Consider the following 23,528-nt stretch of genomic DNA (forward strand, 5'->3'; position numbering starts at 1 on the left):
GTCTCCTCTGCTCTCTTCTCGTTTCGCTTTCCTCGCATTCTCGCAGCTCCCAGCTGCTGCCAAAACTTGTTTTCAGCAGCGATAGAAAAAAAGGGGCAACGGAGCTGGACAGTGGATGGCAAGGAGAAGAGGGGGCTTTCTGGCAACCGCAAAAGCATGTTTAATGTTCTAGTCGCGTTTTACTGGACTCTGAATCGGAATCGAGTGAACGGATCGGATTGTCCTGGGGATTGAATGTGCTGAAAGGGGCTGAGAGAACGGCTTACTTTCGGCCAGGTGAAAGCCAGGGCCATAAAACTAAGTTTACCACATAGATATTCGCTTAGAGTTTCGCATTGGTTCAGATTAGCAGTTAAACCGAAGTTTTACTTTAAAGTCTTATAGTTCAATTGGATCGACTTTATAGTTGATTAGTTTGGAGAAAACACAAAGTGCAACACAAACACAGTGTGCAACAAAGTTGAGTTACAACTAAACAATTGATTTATCTAAGTGAGCATATACATTATGACTTAGCAATCCAAAGGCTTATCAAAGTTTTCAATGCTTATCAGGGATTTTACAGGGGGGATAGGATTTCCATTGACTTAACAAGTTTGAATTTAGAAGATAACGAAAATATTTTGGTCTTCCAGAACGATTTTAAAGCATTATAAAAAAGTTGGAAGGATGCAAAAGAATCCCAGAATGGCTATTTCTGTTTTTTAAATCTAGTGCAGAATTTAACCTACTTCTGGGTTGAGTAGTTTTCGCTTTGCCCATTAGAACGTTATTCCCACATGGCGGATTAGTAATACAAGTTAGTAACTTTCTTTTTTTCCTTCTTCGCGTCCTTGCAGGTAATTCTTCACATCACAGTCAACCAATGGGACCAAATCACTGCGACTCGAACTGGACACAATCAGCATCGGATCGCAGGGAGCAACAGGAGGTGGTGGAGCAGCAGCGCCAGAAGGCGTCGGGGGAGCGGCCATCATAGGAGCAGCAACGTCGGCAGCAGCTGCCCAGGGCCCCTCGAGAATGTCTAGCCGGAAGCTGCCAGGAGGCTCTGGAGGAGCTGAAGAAACCACAGCAGCAGCTGCCCCCCTGGATGATAATGCCAATGCCAGTGTGGAGATTCCGGCCAGCAGCGAGGAGCCAGCAATGGGCGTCGGCGAAGAGATGTCCATCATAAGCAAAACACACACCTCAACTTTGTCAGTGGAGCCCGCTGAGGAGCCAACAGTAACAGCAGAGCTGGAAGGCGAAAAAGAGCTGGAATCGAATCCAGTTTCCAAAACGCCTAGGTCCACGCCTACACCAACCCTTACGCCAGCCGTCACGCCTACCGCCAGTGATGGAGTGGCGGCCAAGAGCGTGAGGGTTACCCGGCACTCGTCGCCACTGCTTCTGATCAGTTCGCCCACGACAAGTAGACGTGAGGTCGGCGACGGAGCGTTAGACGCCGAGGAACCAACGGGATCGGGTAGCCAAAGGAAGAGCTCCGTGGAGCGATCTTTGGCGCCCGTTATACGCGGACGAAAGTCCATCAAGGATCTGAAAGAAGCCAAAGAAGTCAAGTCCGAGGAGGCGCCTGCCGCAGCATCAGAGTCACGAGCTGCAAGTGGAGTGACGCCTGGCCAGGTCAAGGAACAGCATGTCGGGGATGGCAACGAACTGGAATCCTTGCCAATCACAGACAAGAAAGACCACAAAGACACAAAAGACAAGGGAGATGAGCGGGAAACCGATCAGGAAGCAGAGAAGGAAAAATCAGCAGAGACAGAAATAATTGCAGATACAGAAAAATCTTCGGAGAAGGAAAAGTATACAGAGAAGGACAAAGCTGCCGATAAAGATGGAGGAAAAGAAAAAGATATTGATACAAATAAGGATATAGATAAGGAGAAGGAAAAGGTCAAGGAAGCACTTCCTCCAGTGGTGCCAATAGCACCAGTGACACCCACCTGTAACCGTGTCACACGTAAATCGCATGCCCAGGAGCAGGCGATTAACACGCGGGTCACGCGCAATCGTCGCCAGTCCTCTACAGTTGGAGCCAATTCCACAGCGTGTTTGGTAGCTGCGTCCTCCTCAATAACAGAGCAACCACCTCCATCTCGCGGTCGACGGAAGAAGCCGGTGGTGGTGGCTCCTCCCTTGGAGCCTGCGGTAAAACGAAAGCGATCCCAAGATGTTGAAGCCGACCCAGACACCAACAACAGCACGAAATACAGCAAGGTGGAAGTGGTGAAGTCCGAGGAAGCTGAGGCACCAGAGGAGGACTCCACTGCCGTGCCCATTAAGCAGGAATCAGTTGATGGCAACGAGGTCAGTTCTATTTCTCCTACAGTCACGCCCATACCCACACCTGCGCCAACGGCAGCTCCGATCCCGGGCAGTCGACGGGGTCGTGGGCGCCCGCAGAACAGAAACTCCTCTTCACCTGCAACCACAACGCGAGCAACGCGGCTGAGCAAGGCGGGATCACCGGGTATCCTGACGCCAGTAGCCCAGGAACCGGCGCCACCGAAACGGCGGCGAGTCGGCTCCAGCACACGGAAGACTGCCTCGGCCAGCTCGCTGGCACCCAGCTCGCAGGGCGGCGCCGGGGATGAGGACTCTAAGGACAGTATGGCCTCGTCCATGGACGACCTGCTGATGGCCGCAGCAGATATCAAGCAGGAGAAGCTGACGCCCGATTTCGAAGATAGTTTGATGCCAGAAAGCCTGCCCTCTACTTCTGGTGCGTCGAGTGCCAATGGTCATTCCTGCACCGAACCGCTTACCGTGGACACAGAAATCAATGTTAAGCCCGCTGATTCCAAAGTAAAACCAAAGGAGTCACTGGCGGCAACAGTCGAGGAATCTCCAACACAATCCGAAACGCAATCTACAAAGGTGTCAGCACATGCGGGGAAGGCTCCATCTCTTAGTCCAGAGATGATAAGTGAAGGCGTCAGTGCGGTCAGTGTTCGAAAGTTTTATAAGAAGCCTGAGTTCCTGGAAAACAATCTGGGCATTGAAAAGGATCCGGAGCTGGGTGAAATCGTTCAGACGGTTAGTAACAATGACACGGAAACAGATGTGGAGATGGCTGTTGACAGCGAGGTGAATCAGCCGGCAACTCCCAAGTCGCACGATAAAAAGAAAGAGGAGCAGGATAAAAATCAGAAATCAGGGCCAAAGGCGGGAAAGAAGGCTTCTGCTAAATTAGAACCTAAAGCTGAAGACATTTCTGAAATTCTTACTGACGTTCCTGTTGATATTTCGACTGAAGCAGTAGAAATAATTGAAGAGGCAGAGGAAGACAATTGTTCAAACAGCTCAATCAAACCAGGTGAGCTCAGACTGGACGAGAGCAACGATGAACCTGAACTGCTTCTTGAAGACGCCCTCATAGTCAATGGTGATGGGACACCAGATCAACCGGAGGAAAAGGAGGGCCAGGTGGGGTTCTTCCATACAGGAGAATACGACGACTTTGAGCACGAGATTATGGCGGAGCTGGCGAAGGAAGGGGTGCTAGATGCCAGCGGCAATGCATTAAGTCAGCAAAAGGTCGAAATTGAGCATCCCGAGGATGTATCCAAAAATGAGATAGGAGAAGCCGATGAATCGGTTAAACGTAAGCCTCTTAAGGACCCGTCGGTTACGGACGAAATGGAGGACATGGATGTGGAGGAATCCTATATTGACATTAAGGACCAGACAAATCAACTGTTAGTTGAACACTTGGCAGAAGAGGCCATGGAAGCGGACTGCGGTCCCGAGGATAACAAGGAGAACTTGTCCACGTCTGCTTCCAGCACCGCTGCCGATGGTCTAGATATTCAGTTGGCCATCAAGGAGGATGATGACGAGGAAAAACCGCTTGCAGTTATCGCTGACGAACAGAAACCTGGGCTGCTGTTGACCAATGACATGAAAGTGGATGAGAAACCAAATGGCAAGCAGGAATCGGTCTGTGATGAGCACGTTCAGCTGGTGCCAAACCTTCGTCAAGAACAGGAAATTCACTTACAAAACCTGGGTCTACTCACGCACCAGGCCGCTGAACAGAGGCGCAAGTGCCTGCTTGAGGCACAGGCCCGCCAGGCGCAAATGCAGCTCCAGCAACATCACCACCATCAGCACAAGCGACAAGGAGCGCGCGGAGGAGGTAGTGCCACTCATGTGGAATCCAGCGGTACTCTGAAGACAGTCATCAAGCTGAACAGGAGCAGCAACGGAGGAGTGAGCGGTAGTGGCGGCTTGCCTACTGGTACAGTTATCCATGGGGGCTGTGGCTCCTCTTCCGCTTCTTCCACGTCCTCCTCCTCGGTGGGCAGTGCCACACGTAAATCAAGCGGGACCTTGGGCTCAGGATCGGGAGCAGGAGCTGGCGTTCGCCGGCAGTCGCTTAAGATGACATTCCAGAAGGGTCGGGCTCGTGGTCACGGTGCTGCGGATCGATCCGCCGATCAGTATGGCGCCCACGCCGAGGACTCCTACTACACCATTCAAAACGAGGTAAGTTAGTGAGTTACGGTTGTCCTATTAAACAGATAACTAACGTTAGTCTTTCTTTTCATTCCAGAACGAAGGTGCGAAAAAGTTTGTTGTAACTACTGGTAATCCCGGCCGCAAGACTAATAACCGTTTCAGCTCAACTAACAACCACCACTCGACGGTAGCCTTGCACGGTAGCAACTCTGCGCTCCAGTACTGTGCGTATAGATCAGATCTTATATTCGAAATAGTGTGCTCCACTTGGCCTATCTGGCTGTGTTCACTTTTTGAAAATCAAACCGAACAATTGGAGCCCAGTTATATAATTGTTATATTAAATGCCCTCAACTCCCTTAACTCAAGGGTGAACTATTTTCAAGACATTGCAACTCACTGTTAAAACTTTCGTTTTATCACAAAATGTCATATAAAATGCATTATGCACCATCACGCTTCGCTTACTGGGCTTTAAGCAGTTTAGAGAGGGCTTCCTTTTCGGAAATATGATTCGGTTTGATATTCCTCTCACTCTTCGTACACATTCATTTCAATTTCTCCATCCGGGAGATATCACCATCTTCATATTCCGAACCTGTACATATGGCACCGTCACTTTCATTCTCTAAACCATTCCCAAAACCAACGAACAGAATCAGACACAAACGCACTGATGGAAGAAAGAGCTGGCCTAATGGTCAAAGAGTATATTGCCCTAACTAGCCATATTCTCCTTTAGATTCGTCCCACTCGGAAAGTCAGGGACAGGCGGACCACGGCTTCTACCAGATGGTCAAAAAGGACGAAAAGGAGAAGATCCTCATTCCGGAAAAGGCCTCCTCGTTTAAGTTTCACCCAGGGAGATTGTGCGAAGACCAGTGCTACTACTGCAGCGGAAAGTTTGGACTCTATGACACCCCCTGCCATGTTGGACAAATAAAGTCCGTGGAGCGCCAGCAGAAGATCCTAGCCAGTAAGTACAGTGCCGGAAAGATCAAATACTTGAATATAGATTTGCTGAAACTAGCTTAAACTAGCCTCTTAATATTGCTGATATTTTTCTCTACCTCCTCTGATGTTCGCTAGTTTCCTTATCATTTGCAGACGAGGAGAAGCTCACTGTGGATAACTGCTTGTGCGACGCATGTTTTCGACACGTGGACCGCCGGGCAAATGTGCCATCCTACAAGAAGCGTCTTTCCGCTCCAGGTCATTTGGAAATGGGGTCTGCGGCGGGATCTACACTACAGAAACAGTTTGCTGGCGACAGCGGCGTCATTACGGAAGCGGGTGGCGAAGCTGGTTCTACGGCAGCTGTGGCCGTGCAGCAACGATCCTGTGGCGTGAAGGACTGTGTCGAAGCGGCACGACACACGCTGCGGCGCAAGTGCATCCGCAAGAGAGTGAAGAAGTATCAGCTCAGCCTGGAGATTCCCGCAGGCTCGTCGAACGTAGGGCTGTGTGAGGGACATTACAACACGGTCATCCAATTTTCCGGCTGCGTTCTTTGCAAGCGTAGATTAGGCAAGAACCATATGTACAACATAACCACGGTGTGTATACTGATAGTGTTCCTAATCCGATTAATGTTAATAATGGTATAACATCTTTCAGCAGGACACAATTCGACTGGAAAAGGCGCTGTCTGAGATGGGCATCCCAGTTCAGCTTGGCATGGGCACTGCAGTCTGCAAGCTGTGTCGCTATTTTGCCAACCTTTTGATAAAGCCACCGGACAGCACCAAGGCACAAAAGGCGGAATTCGTGAAGAACTACAGAAAGAGGTGGGTTTCAGTCTATCAATGTGATGGTTGCCATATAGCTAAAAGATTGTTACTCATGATTTGTTTCTCCGTTCTTTACCCAACAGGCTCCTCAAGGTGCATAATCTGCAAGATGGCAGTCATGAGCTGTCCGAAGCGGATGAAGAAGATGCACCTAATGCAACAGAGGCAGAAAGGCCAACCTCAGACGGACACGAAGATACCGAGATGCCCATGGTAGCGGACTATGATGGACCTACCGACTCGAACTCCAGTAGTTCTTCGACTGCAGCCCTGGACACCAGCAAACAAATGTCCAAACTGCAGGCCATTCTGCAGCAAAATGTGGGTGTGGATGCGGCAGGAGCTGCGGGAGCAGGAGATGTTGCAGCAAGTCCCGGAGGAAGCGGATCTGGGGCAGATATCTCTAACGTATTGCGAGGGAATCCGAACATTTCCATGCGCGAACTTTTCCACGGCGAGGAAGAGCTGGGTGTGCAGTTCAAGGTGCCGTTCGGATGCAGCAGCAGCCAGCGCACGCCGGAGGGCTGGACACGAGTGCAGACTTTCCTACAATACGATGAGCCGACGCGCCGCCTCTGGGAGGAGTTGCAAAAGCCGTACGGAAATCAGAGCTCATTTCTGCGCCACTTGATACTATTGGAGAAGTACTACCGAAACGGAGATCTCGTCCTGGCACCGCATGCCTCCTCCAATGCCACGGTTTACACAGAGACTGTTCGCCAGCGGCTGAATTCGTTTGATCACGGTCACTGCGGTGGATTTAGCATGGCAGGCAGCCCTTCTTCTTCGGGTTCCGGCAAACGCAGTGGGGTTCCTCAACCGACGGGTGCCAGTGTGCTGGCCACCGCCCTCATAACACCCTTGACAAGCCATTCATCCTCCTCTGCATCCATTTCCTCCGAACAGCAAGCGTCTGTTGATCCCGTCATTCCGCTGGTAGAGCTCAATGATGACGATGAAGGCGAAGATGGGGCAGGAGGAGCGGGCGAAAGGGAGTTGACAAATAGGCAGGAGGACACAATCTTGGAAAGCCTTAGCACAGCCTCGGTGGACAAGCTGACTAAGCAGCTCAGCTCGAATGCGGTGACGATTATCGCCCGGCCCAAAGACAAATCCCAGCTCTCTTGCAAAAGCGGATCCTCCACGTCCATTTCCAGCTCCTCGTCCGCTATTTCCTCGCCGGAGGAAGTGGCCGTCACTAAGGTTACAGCAGTCGCACCAGTCCAGTCCAAGGATGCACCGCCACTGGCGCCAGCAAGTAGCGGTGTTAGCAACAGTCGTAGTATCCTTAAAACCAACCTCTTGGGCATGAACAAGGCCGTGGAACTCGTGCCGTTAACGACTGCCCCCCACGTAAACATCGCCACTGCTGCATCTAAACAGTTCTTTACAACCTTCGAATCACAGGCTTACAAGCCAACTGGATGCCATAAGCCTGAGAAACAGCAAAAGATTTCTGACGCGGCCAATAAGCAGCTCGGTAGCCAGGGCGAACCGGTACCACCAAGCGCCTTGCTTGGCCTGCAGTCCAAGCTAAAGCCTCCAATGCAACAGCAGCAGGTCGTCGGATCAGGAGCGGGAACTACTAGTGGTCCTCAGAAGCCATCTAATGTGGCGCAACTGCTCAGCTCTCCACCAGAGCTAATCAGCTTGCATCGACGGCAGACTAGCGGAGCAGCAGCGGGGGCCAGCAGCTTTCTTCAGGGCAAGAGGCTTCAACTTCCACGATCTGGAGCAGGGCCTTCAGGAGCGGGAACGGGAACAGGCGCTGGAGCAGCAGGAAGCCGCAGTGCGGGTGGACCACCACCGCCCAATGTGGTCATACTGCCGGACGCCTTAACCGCCCAGGAGCGACACGAGAGCAAGAGCTGGAAGCCAACACTGATACCGCTGGAGGATCAGCACAAGGTGCCGAACAAGTCACATGCTCTTTATCAGACCGCCGACGGTCGAAGGTTGCCCGCCCTGGTGCAAGTGCAGTCAGGTGGCAAGCCATACCTCATCTCTATCTTCGACTACAACCGCATGTGCATCTTGCGAAGGGAAAAGCTGATGCGGGACCAGTTGCTCAAAACTAACGCCAAGCCAAAGCCGCAGAACCAGCAACAGCAGCAGGGCCAAACGCACCAGCAGCAGCAAAACTCCGCCGCATCGGCGGCTGCCTTCTCCAACATGGTGAAGTTGGCCCAGCAACACACGGCGCGACAGCAGCTTCAGCAGCTGCAACAGAAGCCACAGCAGCAGCAACAATTGCCCACTTTGCAGCCAGGTGGAGTGCGACTGGCCCGGATGACGCAAAAACTACTGATGCCACCACTTACTAATCCGCAGATTGGCAGTCAGGCACCCAACTTGCAGCCGTTGCTGTCCAGTACGCTGGATAACAGCAACAGCTGCTGGCTGTGGAAAAACTTTCCTGATCCCAACCAGTATCTGCTGAATGGAAACGGAGCGGGTGCCGGGGGCTCCTCCAGCAAGTTGCCACATCTCACGGCCAAACCAGCCACGGCAACCAGTAGCTCCGGAGCGGCCAACAAATCAGCAGGAAGCCTATTTACCCTCAAGCAGCAGCAGCACCAGCAGAAACTCATCGACAACGCTATCATGTCAAAGATACCCAAAAGTTTGACAGTAATACCGCAGCAGATGGGTGGAAATACCGGTGGCGATATGGGGGGCAGCAGCTCCTCCGGCAAGGACTGATGACGGCGAAGGAGGGCGCCATGGCCATTAGCCGTAGCGCCGGTGGTAACCCGGCGAAGTAGTAGGATCAACAAGCAGGCGACGAGCAGCTTAAGCAGCGATCTTCAGAACAAGAGGTGACCAGCGGCGGCTCCATGGATATCACAAACTCCACAATTCCATGGCTGCAGTAGAATAAGTGATAAACTAAAAAAAACATTGGACGGACAGACAAGAAACAGATGAGAAACCAAGATAATTCTTAGATTACATAACGTTGTTTGTGTATAAATGAGATACGGTTACGAATACGATTACAATATAAGTACGCACTAGTTAGGCACTCTAGCCGATACGACAGATGCATGATGGAGCAGATGAAGTTCCCGATGCGAATGCGATTTAGGATACGGATATGGATAGTTAGGGATACCAATGCACCTTACTCTAAACTATACTACTCTATAATTTTAGTCTTAAAGTATATTTTTTTAATTAGATTTACGGGCATATAAACTTGCGATTCGTGTATTATAGATACCAAAATTGCTACAGCTAAACGGTTTATAGGTTTATAAGCGAATTCGATACACACACACACACATCAACTGCTACACCAAAACACACACACACAAAGTAATTTAAGAAAGAATGCAGCACAAAAATAATTTTGGCCAAGATTATAATCCAACCTTAGGCTGCTGCTGAACTGAAAGGGAAGACAGGATCCCGCAGCCCCAGTTTTGCATGAGTCCTAATCATGCCAGGAGCTTTTCCACCACACACACACTATCCACACGTAGCACATAACAATCCAATCCTGCGTATTGAACGTTTCTTTTGATGCAGATCCCTAATTTATAAACATTTTGTATTTCCATTTTTACATCCAATTCACAAGTTACTCCAAGCCCAGCCTCAGTTACTGACAGATCAAGATAATTATACGGACCTAAAGTTAATTCCAAAACTGTAAATATTTTATGGAATGGACAGATAAATACAAGAACTATAAAATACAAACTAAAACGCTAATTCAACCCTGCAAATCTTAATTAAAAGTTTAAGAAGAAACGCGATTGTGAGCCACAAGCAATCAAATTGATCGATGTTCTCGGTGCCTCTGGTGGCCTAAGTTCCATTCCAAGGAATTCTAAAATCGTAGCTGCCTAAAGTAAAGCAAGATCGTTGGTAGTGAAGTGAAATTAATTTGCTTATTTTTAATGACAAATTGGAAAGCTTTCTCGACATATATACCAATAAAACATATAATTAACACCCAGCATAGACATATACATATGCATATATATATATATATATATATATCTATCTACAAATATGGATTTATATACACACGATATACTATTTAGATATTTTAGAGAGACGACGAGAGATACAAATGTAAATTAGTTTGTTAAGCATAGATATATTTATACACATATGAGAATTCAATTGTTGTTGTTAAACATTGAAAATGTATTTAAAAATCAGGAGTTGATTGATACCATGCAAACCAAACAAGAAACGTGAACGGAAACAAACTTTGGCAAGCCGAAGTTTATATACCTTTGCAGAAATTTGGAAATGGGCTTCCGGTCCTTCGGTTGTAAGCAAGTAAAACCCTGAAAATATACATATACATAGATCGATGGTGATCTATTGGTTCAAGATGATACCTCTTAGCACTTAAAAGTTACTTCAGCTGTACAGTCTTCCCTGTTGGGCAAAACTCATATGATCTCCCAATAACACTTATAAACGACCACTTATTATTAAAAGCTGTAGGCTTAATATATTTGTCCGATGTAAACAAATTGGCTTCAAATTCATTGCTTTGAATATGGCAGCCTCATACATTCACACATTACGTAAGAATAGCAAATCAGTGGAATGATTATTTATTGGTTTCATAAAGCCTCTGCAGGGGTATAACAAATGGAATGCTTAAGTCCTACGTCGTTGCACTGGTGCGGATGCGAATCGGAGCTGAAAGAGGAATGGAGCAGTTCGCAGGACTAGCTTCTGATGACCATGATGAACTTAGATTGCCTTGATCGAACCTGGTTTTGTAAAGCGGCATGGAAATCGTGTGCCTGTGGGTGAATGTAGTGTGTTTGTGCTGTGTTTATGTAGTACTTTGTAGCTGATAGATCATTCGATCCAAACACATCTTAAAATTACAACTTATTTATGCAATTATTTTTAAAGGATTACCAAGAATCAAAATTTCAACGAATCATAAATAAAAAAAAACCCATGTCCAGCTCAGAATTAAGATGGTTTTATTTCTTATCTACCCCTGGCCGAAACCTTTTTTAAAAAACTGTCAGCATTGCCTATAGGAAAACACAGTATCCACAAAAAATCGCTTTATTCATCTTTCGTTATGTGAGTGGTGTATATGGATTGTAGTTTTAGTTCTGAAAATGTGAAAATATGCGAGATAGTTCGAAAATTGTTGATTAATAAATGTCTACAGTACTTGTGTGAAAATAGAACAGTATTCCTATTATCTAGTGGCCTCTCTCTCTCTCTATTTCTCTCGCTCTATCGCCATCTCTGTCTGTTTGGTGGAACATCAAGGTGAGTGAGCGGAACCGGAAGTAGTCTAATTCCCCACTTTTGTCAGGTTATCGCCCCTATGCTATCCATTTCGTTGTAGACTCGATGAAAGTAATTTCGTTCAGATTTCGATTTGTTTTTGGTTTTTATGTATGGATTTTGTTTTTATTAACATAAATTTCAAAAAATAAGTTTTAGCTTTTTTTTAGCGTTTTTTTGATGTTTTGGACTTGGTTTTTGTAATTAGATTTAAATATTCGATATGCACTTTATGGTTGCCTTGCTGTTTTACAAATGTTTTAAATGTATGTGTGTTTCATTTCATAATATGTTTTTCATTTGTTTTTGTGTGTTTTGTATGTGTGGGTCGCATACATCGGCTCGAGACGGAAATTAATAAATATATTCATCCTCACATGATGCTTTGAAGTTCTTCTGCAGCTACCGTTACGAGTGTAGGTATAATAAATCTATGTTTATTAATATTATTATTATTAAAGTTTATCATTATTATATGATCTGGCTCTGCTCGGGTTTGCCGACGCAGTTCTTCGGATGCGGGTGGTGCCCTGCGCTCTTACAAGTCGGTCTCGCCGTAGAGAGCTGTGCTGAAGGACATGTAGTCCAGGGCGCCGGGCACTCCGTTGGGTCCCTTATAGGGCGGCATGCGCTGGATGCAGTACTCGGCCTGGTCTGGCGGCAACTCGCGGCGCAGTTCGTCGGGCAAAATGTATGGCTAAAAGAACGAAAGAAAGGAAAGTTACATACGTTACGTTTTATATGTGCATTAACTCACCTTGTCGGCTGCCAGGATTCGGAAGGAGTCGATGACTTGTTCGGCAGTGTCGGTATCGGTGCTCTCGCGGGTCATGAAGTCGAGGAAGGCGTCGAAGTGCACGTAGCCAGTGTTGTTGGGATCGACGACGGCGAGGATGCGCTGGAAGTCCAGATCACCCTGGCGATCCTTGCCAATCGAGTAGCCCAGCGAGACCAGGCACGACTTGAACTCCTCAGGCGACAGTCGGCCGGTGCGGTTCTTGTCGAAGTGGTTGAAGCTACTGCGGAATTCGTTCAGCTGCTCCTGGCTAATGCCCTTGGAGTCGCGGGTGAGAATCTGGTTCTCCACCTCGTTGATGTTGCGGTTGATAGATGTCAGCAGCTGCTCCCAGCCGACGCGCAGCGTTTCCATCGTGTAGTTGGTGTATCGGTTCTCGAAGATCATCGATTCCTGCACCGCTTGGTGGATCTTCTCCAGCTCCTCAATGTTCGGCTTGTAGGCGTAGACGGCCTGCTCGTACTCCTTGAGCCTGTGCAGTTGGTCCTCCAACGATCCCTGCAGTCCCATACCGATGGCCGTAACCGCATCCATTTGCCGCTCGATCCAGGGGCCGACAATGTTGGCCTTCTCGGCAAACTGACGGCGGAGCATCTCGTTGTTCTGCTGCTTGCGCAGCTCGTTGGCCAAAGTCTGGTCGCGTTGGGGCACCAGTTGGCGGACGTCGCTCCACTTGCGCGTCATGTCGTTGGCGGTCAGGGTGGTGTAGGGGTTCTCCAGGCCGCCGGGGATCTGGTGCTGCTTAACAATCGACTCCACTTCGCGGACCAGGTTCACGATAAGGTTAAACTCCTTGTCGGCCTCACCCAGGGTCGCCTTAAACTGGTCGTGCGCCTGGATCAGGCCTTGGATTTCCTCCATGGTGTGTACAATAAACATGTCCACAAGATCCTCGCGCGTACCATCCAGCCAGTTGTTGAACGGCGCCGCACGCTTCGCGAACTCCAAATGCAAGATGTCGATCTTCTCCAGGATTCGCTCGGCCTCGTCTAAGGCGGTGCGCCTGCGCTGGGTAAGAGCACCCAAGCGATCCCATTGGTCGCAGATGCGCTGGCACCTGGCGTTCACAGACACACAGTCATGGTACTCCAGAGTGCTGTGGATCAAAGCTGGGATTAGTGGGGATCTCTGTTCGAACAGGCTGAGGAACTGAGATATCATATGGAATGGTGAACGCTGCGAGAATGGATGGGATAGTCGGTTAATAGTATTGCCAGTAAACCTAACCCATTTCCGTTAGGACAAAAGCCTGATATACGCACAATTGGCGAACAAAAGATTAGCCTAAAGGAGGCATGGAAGGAACATCCATATGCTAAATGTCTGGCAAACTCTGGTGTCTGGATGGATGACTGATCGAGGATGTGGAATTCTACCTAACCTCACGCTGGACGGAGATAAGAATCACCATTGGCCATCGGTGGCAGCAGGCGGGGATAAATCGAGATTAGATAATAGGTTCGCCCGGGGCAGAAACTTACTTAAGCTCCTGGGCGATGGCGGCAATCTGCTCCACGCGATCCTGGTGGGCGGCCAGGTCAGACTCAAAGGCTTCGTGCTTCTTCTTGAGGGCCTTCAGCTCGTTGAGCTTGCACTGGCGGAAGTCCTGCGACTGCAGCATATCCTCCTTGCCACGCGTCCAGTCCTCGTGGGCATCGGCCTGTGGATGGCATTCAAATAATATGTTGGCCTTCACGCCAGCTAGGTAGAAAGCTCACCTTGTGCTTGAACTTCTGGGCCAGATGTTCAAGGCGCTCCAGGCGCATGGTCTCGGCCAGCAGCCATTCCTCAAAGGCCTTCTCGGCCAGCTCCAGGCCCTTCCACGAGTTGGAGATGTCGGACACGGTCTTGCCCTCGGTGGGCAGGTAGGCGGGCCGGTTGGACAGGCGCAGCTTGGTCTGCAGCGTGTTGAAGTTGGTCTCCAGCTTGGCCTTCTGCTCCACACGTGGTGGCTTGTGCTTGCGACGGTAGGTGCGGTACTCCTCCAGCTTCTTCTGCACACCTGCCAGCGAGTTGTCGGCCTGGCGCGAGTTCAACCAGGGCATGGTGCGACGGATCCACTCCAGCAACTGTGCGAGTGTGTAGGGATATTGGTCGATGGAGGGCGTCTACTTGCTTGTTTGACTACTTACATCACTGGCCAGACGCTCGTACTCCTCCATGAGGCGTTCGTTCTCCTGGTTGACCTTGAGCACCTTGCAGATCCGGTTGGCAGCGGTTTCCGCCTGTTGTTGCACATGGTTTCATGGTGGGGTGGGTGGAAAAGTGGGTTGCACATTAGAAGGCTTTAATCGTTTCGCTCTGAGTGTGCGTGTATGTGTGGGCACGGAACCAACTCAGATTTGGAAAAGCGAAAACAAGACGAACAGGAAACAGGAACACTGGGCGCCACGGCTCAGCTCAACTCAGCTTCTATGGCAATGAACTGAACTGAACTGGATGCCACATATAAATAAAACGTTGCAGGAAGTAATAGAAACGAATCAAGCATCAATGAACTGGTCAAAAACTGGGAAAGCACAGGCCAAGGCCAAGGACTCCATTGCAGTCAAGCGGTTTTGGGATTAGAATGCTCTGGCGAATCTGCAGTTAGCATAGCGAGTGGTGTTTTCTATTGTGTTTTCTTTGCCAAAATGGCTTTAATTAGAAGGCAAAGGACAAAGGAATTATTGATGGCCCCGAATTGTAGGACGATTTCTGGACTATCTCATTGAAAGCTGTCCTTCGTCTGATTCGAATGATATCAAAGGTCCCTGCTCCGGCGCCATCAACAGATGGGGACGCAGGGGGGTGGCAGTGTCCTGCTTGTGTGTTTCCTTGTGGAGGGGGAGACTATGAAGGGACATGGGTATTGTTTCGTATAACAGACCTTTTGGGCGCCACTGAAGCAGTGATAGTACGAGGACACATACGTCATCACCGCCCGCTCATCGGGCAAAGCTGTATTCTGGAGATCTGTGAACGTGTGCGTGTTGTTTGGTTTTTATATTTCAGGAGGGTTGTTGTTGTAGTAGTTGTTGTTGTTGTGGCGATAGCAGTTGCAGATTGGTTAATGGCAGTTGTTGGTTTTTGATGAGCAGAGCGAGCGGAGCGCGCACACAGAGATAATAAAAAGAGAGAAAGAGAAGAAAGCAACAAACATACAAATGATGGTTAGTCCCAACAGGCATCAAACACTATAACTATTTTTTGGGCTTATGCTAAGTTAGTGGACATCTCAAGCATGCCGGCGCACAAGACTCGAGCACCCGAACCGCGATCGATTGGGTTGACTTCAATCTATCAGGGCACGGGTGTCGATTCCAAGCGCCAAATCGAACACTTATATATATGCATATGGAAAGCCAAATGCGTTGCAGGTTATTGACAGCATGCATTGCGCACCATACGGAGAGGAAAACCTTCTAATTAAACTTTCAAGGATGAAGGTCAGAAGGTCGATTGAACAAAGAGTGCTCTCTTGTCAGGATAACCAAAGGTTTCTCCGTTTGAAGGTTCAAGCTCCGATTCGTTTACGAGCGCAGTTAGTAGGAAGGCTGTTAGCATCTGGCAGTTGCGGTTGCAAACGCGGATGCGGGAACGAACAATATGCATATGCACGAGGCCAACGCAAATCGAATCAAGACAAATCCAGGCGATTCAAATATGATATAGGAAAGGGCGCGATTTCGTGGCGATCCGCGCTGCCCTTCTGGTTGCTGTGGCTCTGATTTTGGCTTGACCTTGGCTCGACCTTGGCCCCGTACCGCTGCGACCTTGGCAGTGAGAGCATGTTCGAGCGGCTTCTTTGGCCAAGGCCCGCGGTGATGGGGAAGAAAGGAAGCGACAGCAGCAGCAGCAGCAGCGGCAACATCGCAAAATCGCAAAAAATATACTTAGAACGAGGAAGGCATATGCTCATATATAGATATATGTATATAGATATGCCGCGCTAGAGCTAGATATTTAAGTGTATCGTGGTGAAGTTTAGTCACATTGTAATTATTCGGGACGTAGGTGTATTGTCTTGTGGGTTCGGGTACATGCGTCACATTTCCAACCTGTTGAGCTCCCTGGAAGGCGTGGTAGTAGCAGGAGACGTACGTCATGATGGCACGTTCATCCGGTTTCGGAGTGTTGATCAAATCTGTCGTTGTTCACCAATCGCAATGATTAGAGCCAGAACCCAACTGATAGCTTACGTCTACTAGTCAATCCAGCGAAAAAGCCCCCATCCGCTATTATCGCCAGTAATGGGAGGAGTATCAACTTAATGGTACAATTTTGTATCTAACTTATGGTGAAATCAAATGATAATTGGCTTCCAAACCTGTTGCGATGTACGAAACGGATTCATTTCGGTTTTTACTTTATGTTGTACTCTTCCCATTACTAAACTTTACTCATCCTTGATAATTAGTCCCAAAACACTCACCATCTGGATCCAACATGCGCGGAATATCCAGGTACTTCTCGGCCACATCGAAGGCAGTGTTAAGATTCTCCAGAGGATTGTCTTTAGACAGCTTGGCGTAGTCGATTAGATCTGGACGATGGCGATGGATAAGGGCGCAGAAGGCCAGACCATCCTACAAGGGAACAATAGTGTATTTATGCAACTGACAACAATCGCAGGACAACTCTGAAACTCACCTTGAACGACAGATGGAAGTTCTGTACGTTGACGTTCTTGTAGGGAGCCGTCTTGCGCTGGCACCACAGCAGCAGACCCTCCTTGGCGGTCATCTCCTCCACGGAGATGTCCTGAATGGCGAAGCGCAGGATAATCGTCCAGATCATACCAAGAGTCATCTTCAAGTTGCCATCGACGATCTCCTCGGCACCAATGGAGACCAGGTGGACACCCTTGGAGGCGATGAAGTCGAGAGCCTTGTTCACGTTGGCAATCTTGTGGAAGCGCATCTTGCCGCGATCGGGCTTGGGCAGCGTCTCGCCGGAGATCACCTCCAGCAGCAGCATCAGTTTGAGGCCGTTGCGGAAGTCCTCCTCGATGTTGTCGATGGCTGTACCGGCCTTGCGCAGATGGCTATTACACCAGGCGGTAAATGTCTGCGGACGTGACGTTGAACATTAATAATATTTCACAGAAATGTATTCTTTGGACGGGGATTAATGGGCAGAACTATCACTATGACAAAGTTTAATTCCTTATAAGCGCCTCGTACTTAAAATCACCCTTTAAACAATATCTTCAGTATAGTTGATGCATTGATCTACTTGCATTTGGCAGGCGCCAAGTCTTGAAGGCTTAGCAAATAGTCTCCTCAGCAGAACCAAAAACCAGAATTCGTTGGAAGATTTGGGAATCGCGATTCGGGACAGCTGATCGCTGATGACTGCCAGCTGATGCTGTTGTAGCTGTTCCTGTTTTTTTCGCCACCCATTTAGGGCAGTCCCAGCCCAAAGATCTTTGTTGGCGGCTCTCGGCTTGGAGCTGTTCCCCCTACCTCCCTTTCGCTCGCGACCCACTGTTGCTGCAACTGCGGCTGACAGTTGCAGTTATTTTTCACCAAATGGGGACAGACAGACGACGATGGAGCAGCCAGAACAAAGAGAAAACAAGAAAAGACAGCGGGCGCACATGTGTATGTATGCATGTACATATATAAACCAGTTCTTTTTTGCACACACTTCATTATTTCGGCGGCCGAAACCCCCAAGTCCCCACCCACCCAATCGCCCTATGTGTTCGGTCTTGGTTTTGTAAGTTTACAACGCGGAATTCTTATGGAGATTTGCTTGGCCCCAGGGGGGTGCTAGCACGCCCACTTTATAGCTATGTGTGAGTGTGCGAGATCATCCTGAAATCGGTTCCCATTCACAAACCCGAGAACTATGGGCTTTGTCGGCTGGAAAATCCGGAACAATCGAAATGAAAGGGATGAGTAGGAGAATAGAAGCTGCTTGGCCTAATCGATTGACAAATGGGCTGCGCTTATGGCCGTATATGCATTACAATGGATCACCGCTAGAACGGGATCAGAACGGGGAACTGGCGAGGAGCATGGGCTCCACTTTATTGGCCATTAGCTTACAGTTAGGTGCGTGAGACAAGACAGCGGCGGAGATCCGAGGAGAGACCAAGGCCCGATTTAAGCTGAGAACGAGAAATGCAACTGTTAATGCAAATGCCCCTCTCACGTAACGATCACAACGGTTGGTGGGGACAGATTACACATTACCCACTCTAACAATAACAACTTGAACTAGGCCAGCCGAAGAGCACCAAAACAAGTCGCTCCGGCTTACCGCTAGGCTCCATCATCCATCCACTCGAGCCTCTGCCGGCGTCGACGTCGGCGCCAATCCACTATGCGGCATCCAGTGTTGCCAGCACAGCTCGGGTATTTTCCCGTTAAAAATACATAGCTCATTCTTAGTGTTATACCGCAGCCAAAGGTCCCCCTTAAACCCCTTAAAGTTCATATGGGTTCTGCGGCGCCAAGGATAAAATAACTTTTTCAGAACATTGCCCTTGTGCTATTTTTATTATTCGTTGATAATTTCCCACGTGGGTCATGCTGGTAAAAAAAGGTATTTCAATGGCACAACCATATACAACCAATATGATTTTGGGTTGGTTTACTTCTAGGAAAATAGAGATTTGGTTTGAATATAACAATTTTTGGGACGTGCCTGCAAGGCCCCAACGCCTTTTCTCTCTCAATACCTGGCAACACTGACGGTCGCAGCTACTCTCTTCGCCTGATCTGTTGCATTCCGGTAACCCGTTTTCGCCTCTGATCAATTACCGTTATCGGGCAGCGGCGTTCGCGTCAACGGCAGCAGAGGCCAGTGGCCTGCGTCTGCGCCAGCGCGGATTGCAGTGCAACGCTAGAGTCGCCTGGACCAGCCTACTGCCTCCAGCTTCCATCTTTCAGATCTACGATTGAGCAGTCTTTTCGGCCGGTCAAGGCGCACGCGTCGGAATCAAGAACAGCCAAACGCCAGACGAGCACAGACGACCCACGTCCGTCCGCCTTCTTTTCCCCAGTTCAGATTGAAAAAAGCTTTTTGGGGAAAGCTCTAGCAGGTCTGGCAGCCTGGCAGCGGCGGCAGCAACGCACTCGCTCTTGCACACCCATTTTTAGCCGAGTGTAATTTGAGCGGCCACATAGCATGGACTCATTCGCACTTGGCCAGGCTGGGCCAGGCCAGCGGATGGAGGAGGGTGGCAACCTGGCAACCCTGGCCGCTGATCCTCCTCATTCATTCACACCTTTGGCATACATGAGTCACGCGGCGGAGCCTCACCACCCACTTCCACACCCACACCCACACCAACGCCCATTCCCTCTTTACACCTTTGGTTGCGTTGTTGCGATCAATGTAAACACAAAACAGAAACAATTTCGGTGGCTGTTTTCTTTCTTTTTTCGGCTCTCATTATTCAGCAGCTGACGAATTCCGTTCGGTAATTTACGGTTACGAAATACGTATATCGGACGAGAGGAAGAGAGAGACAGTCGGAGAGATGGATGCCACGCATACATGTCCGATCATGTCAAGCTCAAGTCATTCGGCGACCGCCAAAAATCTTCATATTTTCGCTTTATTTTGCATTTTTTCGGCTTTTTTCGATCTTTGTTAATTATTTTCAGTTTCGTTAGTGCGCCAGCGATTTGTCATTGCATTTTCGCCATGCTTTATGAGTGTGGGTGGCTGATGAATTTCGGATACAGATACAGAAACAGATACAGATACATGGCTATATTCTGAATCCGAATCGCGTGGAAATGTGGTGCATAGGAATGCTGTCTATTTATAATTGTCAATTTCATTTCACCACCTAGGCGTCGTGTCAAAAACACAGCCTTGCACTAAATTTTGGCTGGCAATTTATAGAATTATGTATATAAATAATATATCTCTAGGTTAGAGCTCTTGGGTATGGAATGATATTGGCAAGGGTGCGGGCTCCACACCATCCTCGATACACTTGCCTTTAGGCTATCTAACGTTCCGTTCGGCCTATTGGGCTCTTGTCGCCTACGACCTTCAGGTCTGCTAGATGTCCCCACCTCAATTGCCACCTACTTATGGAGTGGATCGGTGTTTCCAGCTTTATCTGAACAGTGGCAATTAGTTGCTGTTCTTCTTCTGACGCCATTTGTATAACGGTATGCGAACGACAAACAACAAACAAACAAACAAACATGCAAACAATCTGAACGACGAAAAAAGAAGATGAAAGGGATGGCAGGGGTAATTGATTGGAAACTGTTTGGAAAACAGATTGATAACCTTCGGGTTTCATCGGGGGCTCTTTGGTGATGTTCAGATCACTCTCCCCCACAGACAACAACGGTTGGTGGAATCGAATGAGATTTTCGATTTTCATAATCATCAGAGATCGAAGGCTTTTGGATATATCCAAAAGTTCTATAGGTTCTATATGTACTACGTATATATGTATGTATAGTTCCTGTACCGCAACAAACTATTTTCGTGCTATCTTCAAACATTGCTAGAACAACAAGAGCCATGAAAATCAAGAAAGAAATATTCTATTTTTAAATCGGACCGCTGAGCTTTTTTGTAGTTGTTGTTCTAGCTTTTTTGTGTTAGTCCCATATTGTTGTTGTGCTTATTGTGCTGTTAGCTCGGTAAAATATTGAAACATAATCGAAAAATATAGAACCCAGCCAGACCAAAGAGCGCATATCCAACACATACGAATGTGAACTGCGGCTACAGTGGGCATTCGAAAATTTGCCAACCAAATGAGACTTGCTATATGTTCTTTTTCCCGAAAGATTCGGGGTCTGTTCCAAATACATCACAAGGTTAACCCTTCGCTTTCACTTTTTTTTGGGTGTTAGAATGGAATGTTGCATATTTGTACATAAGTTTTGGCCTCAGTCTGATCGAGCTTCGTAAGTACTAAAGAAGTTCCCCTTTTATTTATGAATCGATTTTTCTCTAAGTTACAGTCTTATTGGAGTAGATTCCTTCTTAAAGACTTTTAGTGATATCTTTCTAAGAGTTCTTGGCAATTTGTTCTAGGTGCTGCTGCTAGTGATCAAATGGGAGAGGAAGACATTCAGGGAGCTTTGGGGATTAGGCTATGAAACTGAAGCGCACTCACCTTCTTCTGTTGCTTCTCCCACGCAGGATCGAGCAGGCCCTCGCGCTCCCATTCCTCCTCCTGCTCCATGTAGCCATCTCCGTACTCCATGGAGAGTCCGTTCTCCATCATCATCTTGTGGCGCTGTCAGATGTCCCGCTCGCTCGGTATATATCTATATCGTTCCCTGTCCCGCTGCACACTCTCTCGCTCGCTCTCGCTGCTGCTGGTGGTGCTGTTGTTGTTGGTGATCCAGTTGCTGCTGCTGCCGAAGGAAAACGGAGGTTGTAGGTGGGATGTGGCAAGTTGTTGGCCTATTGGCCTGGCCGGTTGTTCTTGTTGCCGCGGGACACTTTACGGCCAAGGCGTTCGACTTGGTTTGTATCTGGTTCGATTCTCGGATTCGGTTTCGGATTTGGATTCTGATTTTGACTCTGGACAGTCTCTATATAACTATGCCTGCCTATACGGTGCGTGTGTGTGTGTTGCAGACTGATTAATTGATTGATTGACCGATCGATGGCGCAAAGCTTGCCCCAATACTGCAAGCTCTCTTGAGGAGAGACAACAGCAGCGACAACCTGCCACAACAGGTGGTTGCCGCTCTATTACCCGCTAGCCCGCTAGCCACCTAGCCCGCTTAACCAATACCCGCTTTCCTTAACCGATTCCCGCTATTATTCCGAGTAGAGGCAAAAAATTGAAACATGAATTTGGACTGGCAAAATAGTTGTATAACACGTTAATTTGCTGCTTAATTATTTTTGCGTTTGCTTTGCTCGTTCTGTTGTGTGTTTTCCGCGCTCGTTCCGTTTCGTATCGTGTCGTATCGGTTAAAAATAGTATGTTTTGAAAAAGTTTTATTTTCGGCGTCAACGTCAACGCAGCGAAGGGAAGTGGTTGGGCCGGGGGCGGAGAAGGACGGTACGGGATTGGTACATATTTGAAATAATTTTGAGAAATAGCGCGAATTCGGATCGGAAATCGGAACTGATCCGGTAAATATAGATCGATATACTCTCGGTTCGTTCCTTTTATTGTGTCTAGTTTTTTATTGGTAGCACTTTGACTTTCCACATAGATCATATATACGCACATATTGTTCGGATATATATATATAAAGATATATGTGGCTTGGCATATATAACCATCGCACGCACACGCACACACGCACACACACACACCTCACACACATGCACAGTTTTCGTTACTTATATTTTGCTTTGCTCGTTTTTTTTAATATTTCGTTTTTATATTTATTTTTCAACAAGTACAAAAAAATAACCCAAAAAAAAAAGAAAATAGAGTATAACGAAAGCAAGTGAGTCGGTTAGCCAGATATATATATATGTACACATATATATATCTATATCTACTCGTGTGTGTGTAGTCGAACCAAACAAAAACAAAAACAACAAAACAATCTGTGTGGACAGCAATTGGAGCAATATCTACGTGTGTCGCTTGCGAAGAGAAAGACCCGCTCGCGTTGATAGCCAACTCAAAACTGATGTCGCGCCAGCCAGCTGCTACCTCTGAATACCGTCGCAGACGTCGTCGCAGTCGCAGTCACCGCCGCTGCCGTCGGCGCAGCAACACACCCCACCCGAACCCCCCCATCCGACCCACCTGCCCCACATCGCCCACCGCACCACAGCAGCCGTCGCAGAGGAAGAAGAAAAGTCTGCCGTGCAGCGGGAGCATCGGATCGAATCGGATCGGTTTGGATCGCTTGCCATAGCCGAAGACCCCAACATCCGAGCATCGAAGCATCCGAGCATCCAAGCATCCGAACATGCGAACATCCGAGTCACGAAGAGTGGAGCGGCAAGAGTGCCGGAGTGGGAGTGGGTGGCAGAAGAAAGTATGAATTCGGCCAGCATAAGCGTACGGTTCGTGGGACCCTTTAGTTGAAAGATGAAGTGCGGGCATGCTGCTTTCGCAGGCTTTCACTCGTTTCGTTTACAATTTAATTAACGCAAAATCAACACAATTCCGATACACACTGACTATGATGAATATATATGTACGAATGTCCTGAACATGAGTTTGTTGAATGATCAGGTAATCAGGACCTGGGCATGCCCAATAGACTGTCTTCTAAAAGCAATGGGTATCGGCAGTTCCG

General features: G+C 48.3%; 2 protein-coding genes across 7 annotated transcripts; one reads left to right on the top strand and one right to left on the bottom strand.

Moving 5' to 3' along the window:
- The first annotated feature begins 927 nt into the window (after positions 1-927).
- On the top strand, positions 928-11,207 carry LOC6620922. The gene is given in 7 exon segments (XM_032725349.1): positions 928-4,491; positions 4,559-4,688; positions 5,207-5,440; positions 5,572-6,020; positions 6,082-6,251; positions 6,338-8,942; positions 8,944-11,207. Coding segments are annotated over 7 exon segments (7,104 nt in total). The 5' UTR covers positions 928-1,020; the 3' UTR covers positions 8,989-11,207.
- An 85-nt stretch (positions 11,208-11,292) lies between these two features.
- On the bottom strand, positions 11,293-22,904 carry LOC6620921 (alpha-actinin, sarcomeric). 6 transcript variants are annotated; one of them, XM_032725354.1, is made up of 10 exons: positions 22,856-22,904; positions 21,422-21,662; positions 16,966-17,382; positions 16,748-16,901; positions 16,308-16,459; positions 14,466-14,558; positions 14,052-14,402; positions 13,815-13,993; positions 12,295-13,429; positions 11,293-12,234 (listed from the first exon to the last, which is right to left on the bottom strand). In XM_032725354.1, the coding sequence occupies exons 2-10, from the start codon at positions 21,533-21,535 to the stop codon at positions 12,076-12,078; spliced, it is 2,754 nt and encodes a 917-aa protein (XP_032581245.1). In that variant the 5' UTR covers positions 21,536-21,662; positions 22,856-22,904; the 3' UTR covers positions 11,293-12,075. The 6 variants fall into 6 exon arrangements, with proteins under 6 accessions (XP_032581245.1, XP_032581244.1, XP_032581247.1 ...); XM_032725353.1 differs by having other exon boundaries at positions 21,422-21,665; XM_032725356.1 differs by lacking the exons at positions 16,308-16,459; positions 22,856-22,904 and adding an exon at positions 15,203-15,288 and having other exon boundaries at positions 21,422-21,733.
- Between the last annotated feature and the right edge of the window lie 624 nt (positions 22,905-23,528).

This window comes from Drosophila sechellia, chromosome X (genome assembly GCF_004382195.2).
Source record: "Drosophila sechellia strain sech25 chromosome X, ASM438219v1, whole genome shotgun sequence".
NCBI classification, from domain to species: domain Eukaryota; kingdom Metazoa; phylum Arthropoda; class Insecta; order Diptera; family Drosophilidae; genus Drosophila; species Drosophila sechellia.

Excerpts from the sequence above, each read along its gene's own strand:
- LOC6620921 (XM_032725354.1), bottom strand. The coding sequence starts at position 21,535 with ATGATGATGGAGAACGGACTCTCCATGGAGTACGGAGATGGCTACATG. Across the intron at positions 16,902-16,965 it reads ACTTCCATCTGTCGTTCAAG|GATGGTCTGGCCTTCTGCGC; the intron begins GTGAGTTTCAGA and ends GTTCCCTTGTAG. Across the intron at positions 13,430-13,814 it reads GCCATCGCCCAGGAGCTTAA|CACTCTGGAGTACCATGACT; the intron begins GTAAGTTTCTGC and ends TTTGATCCACAG.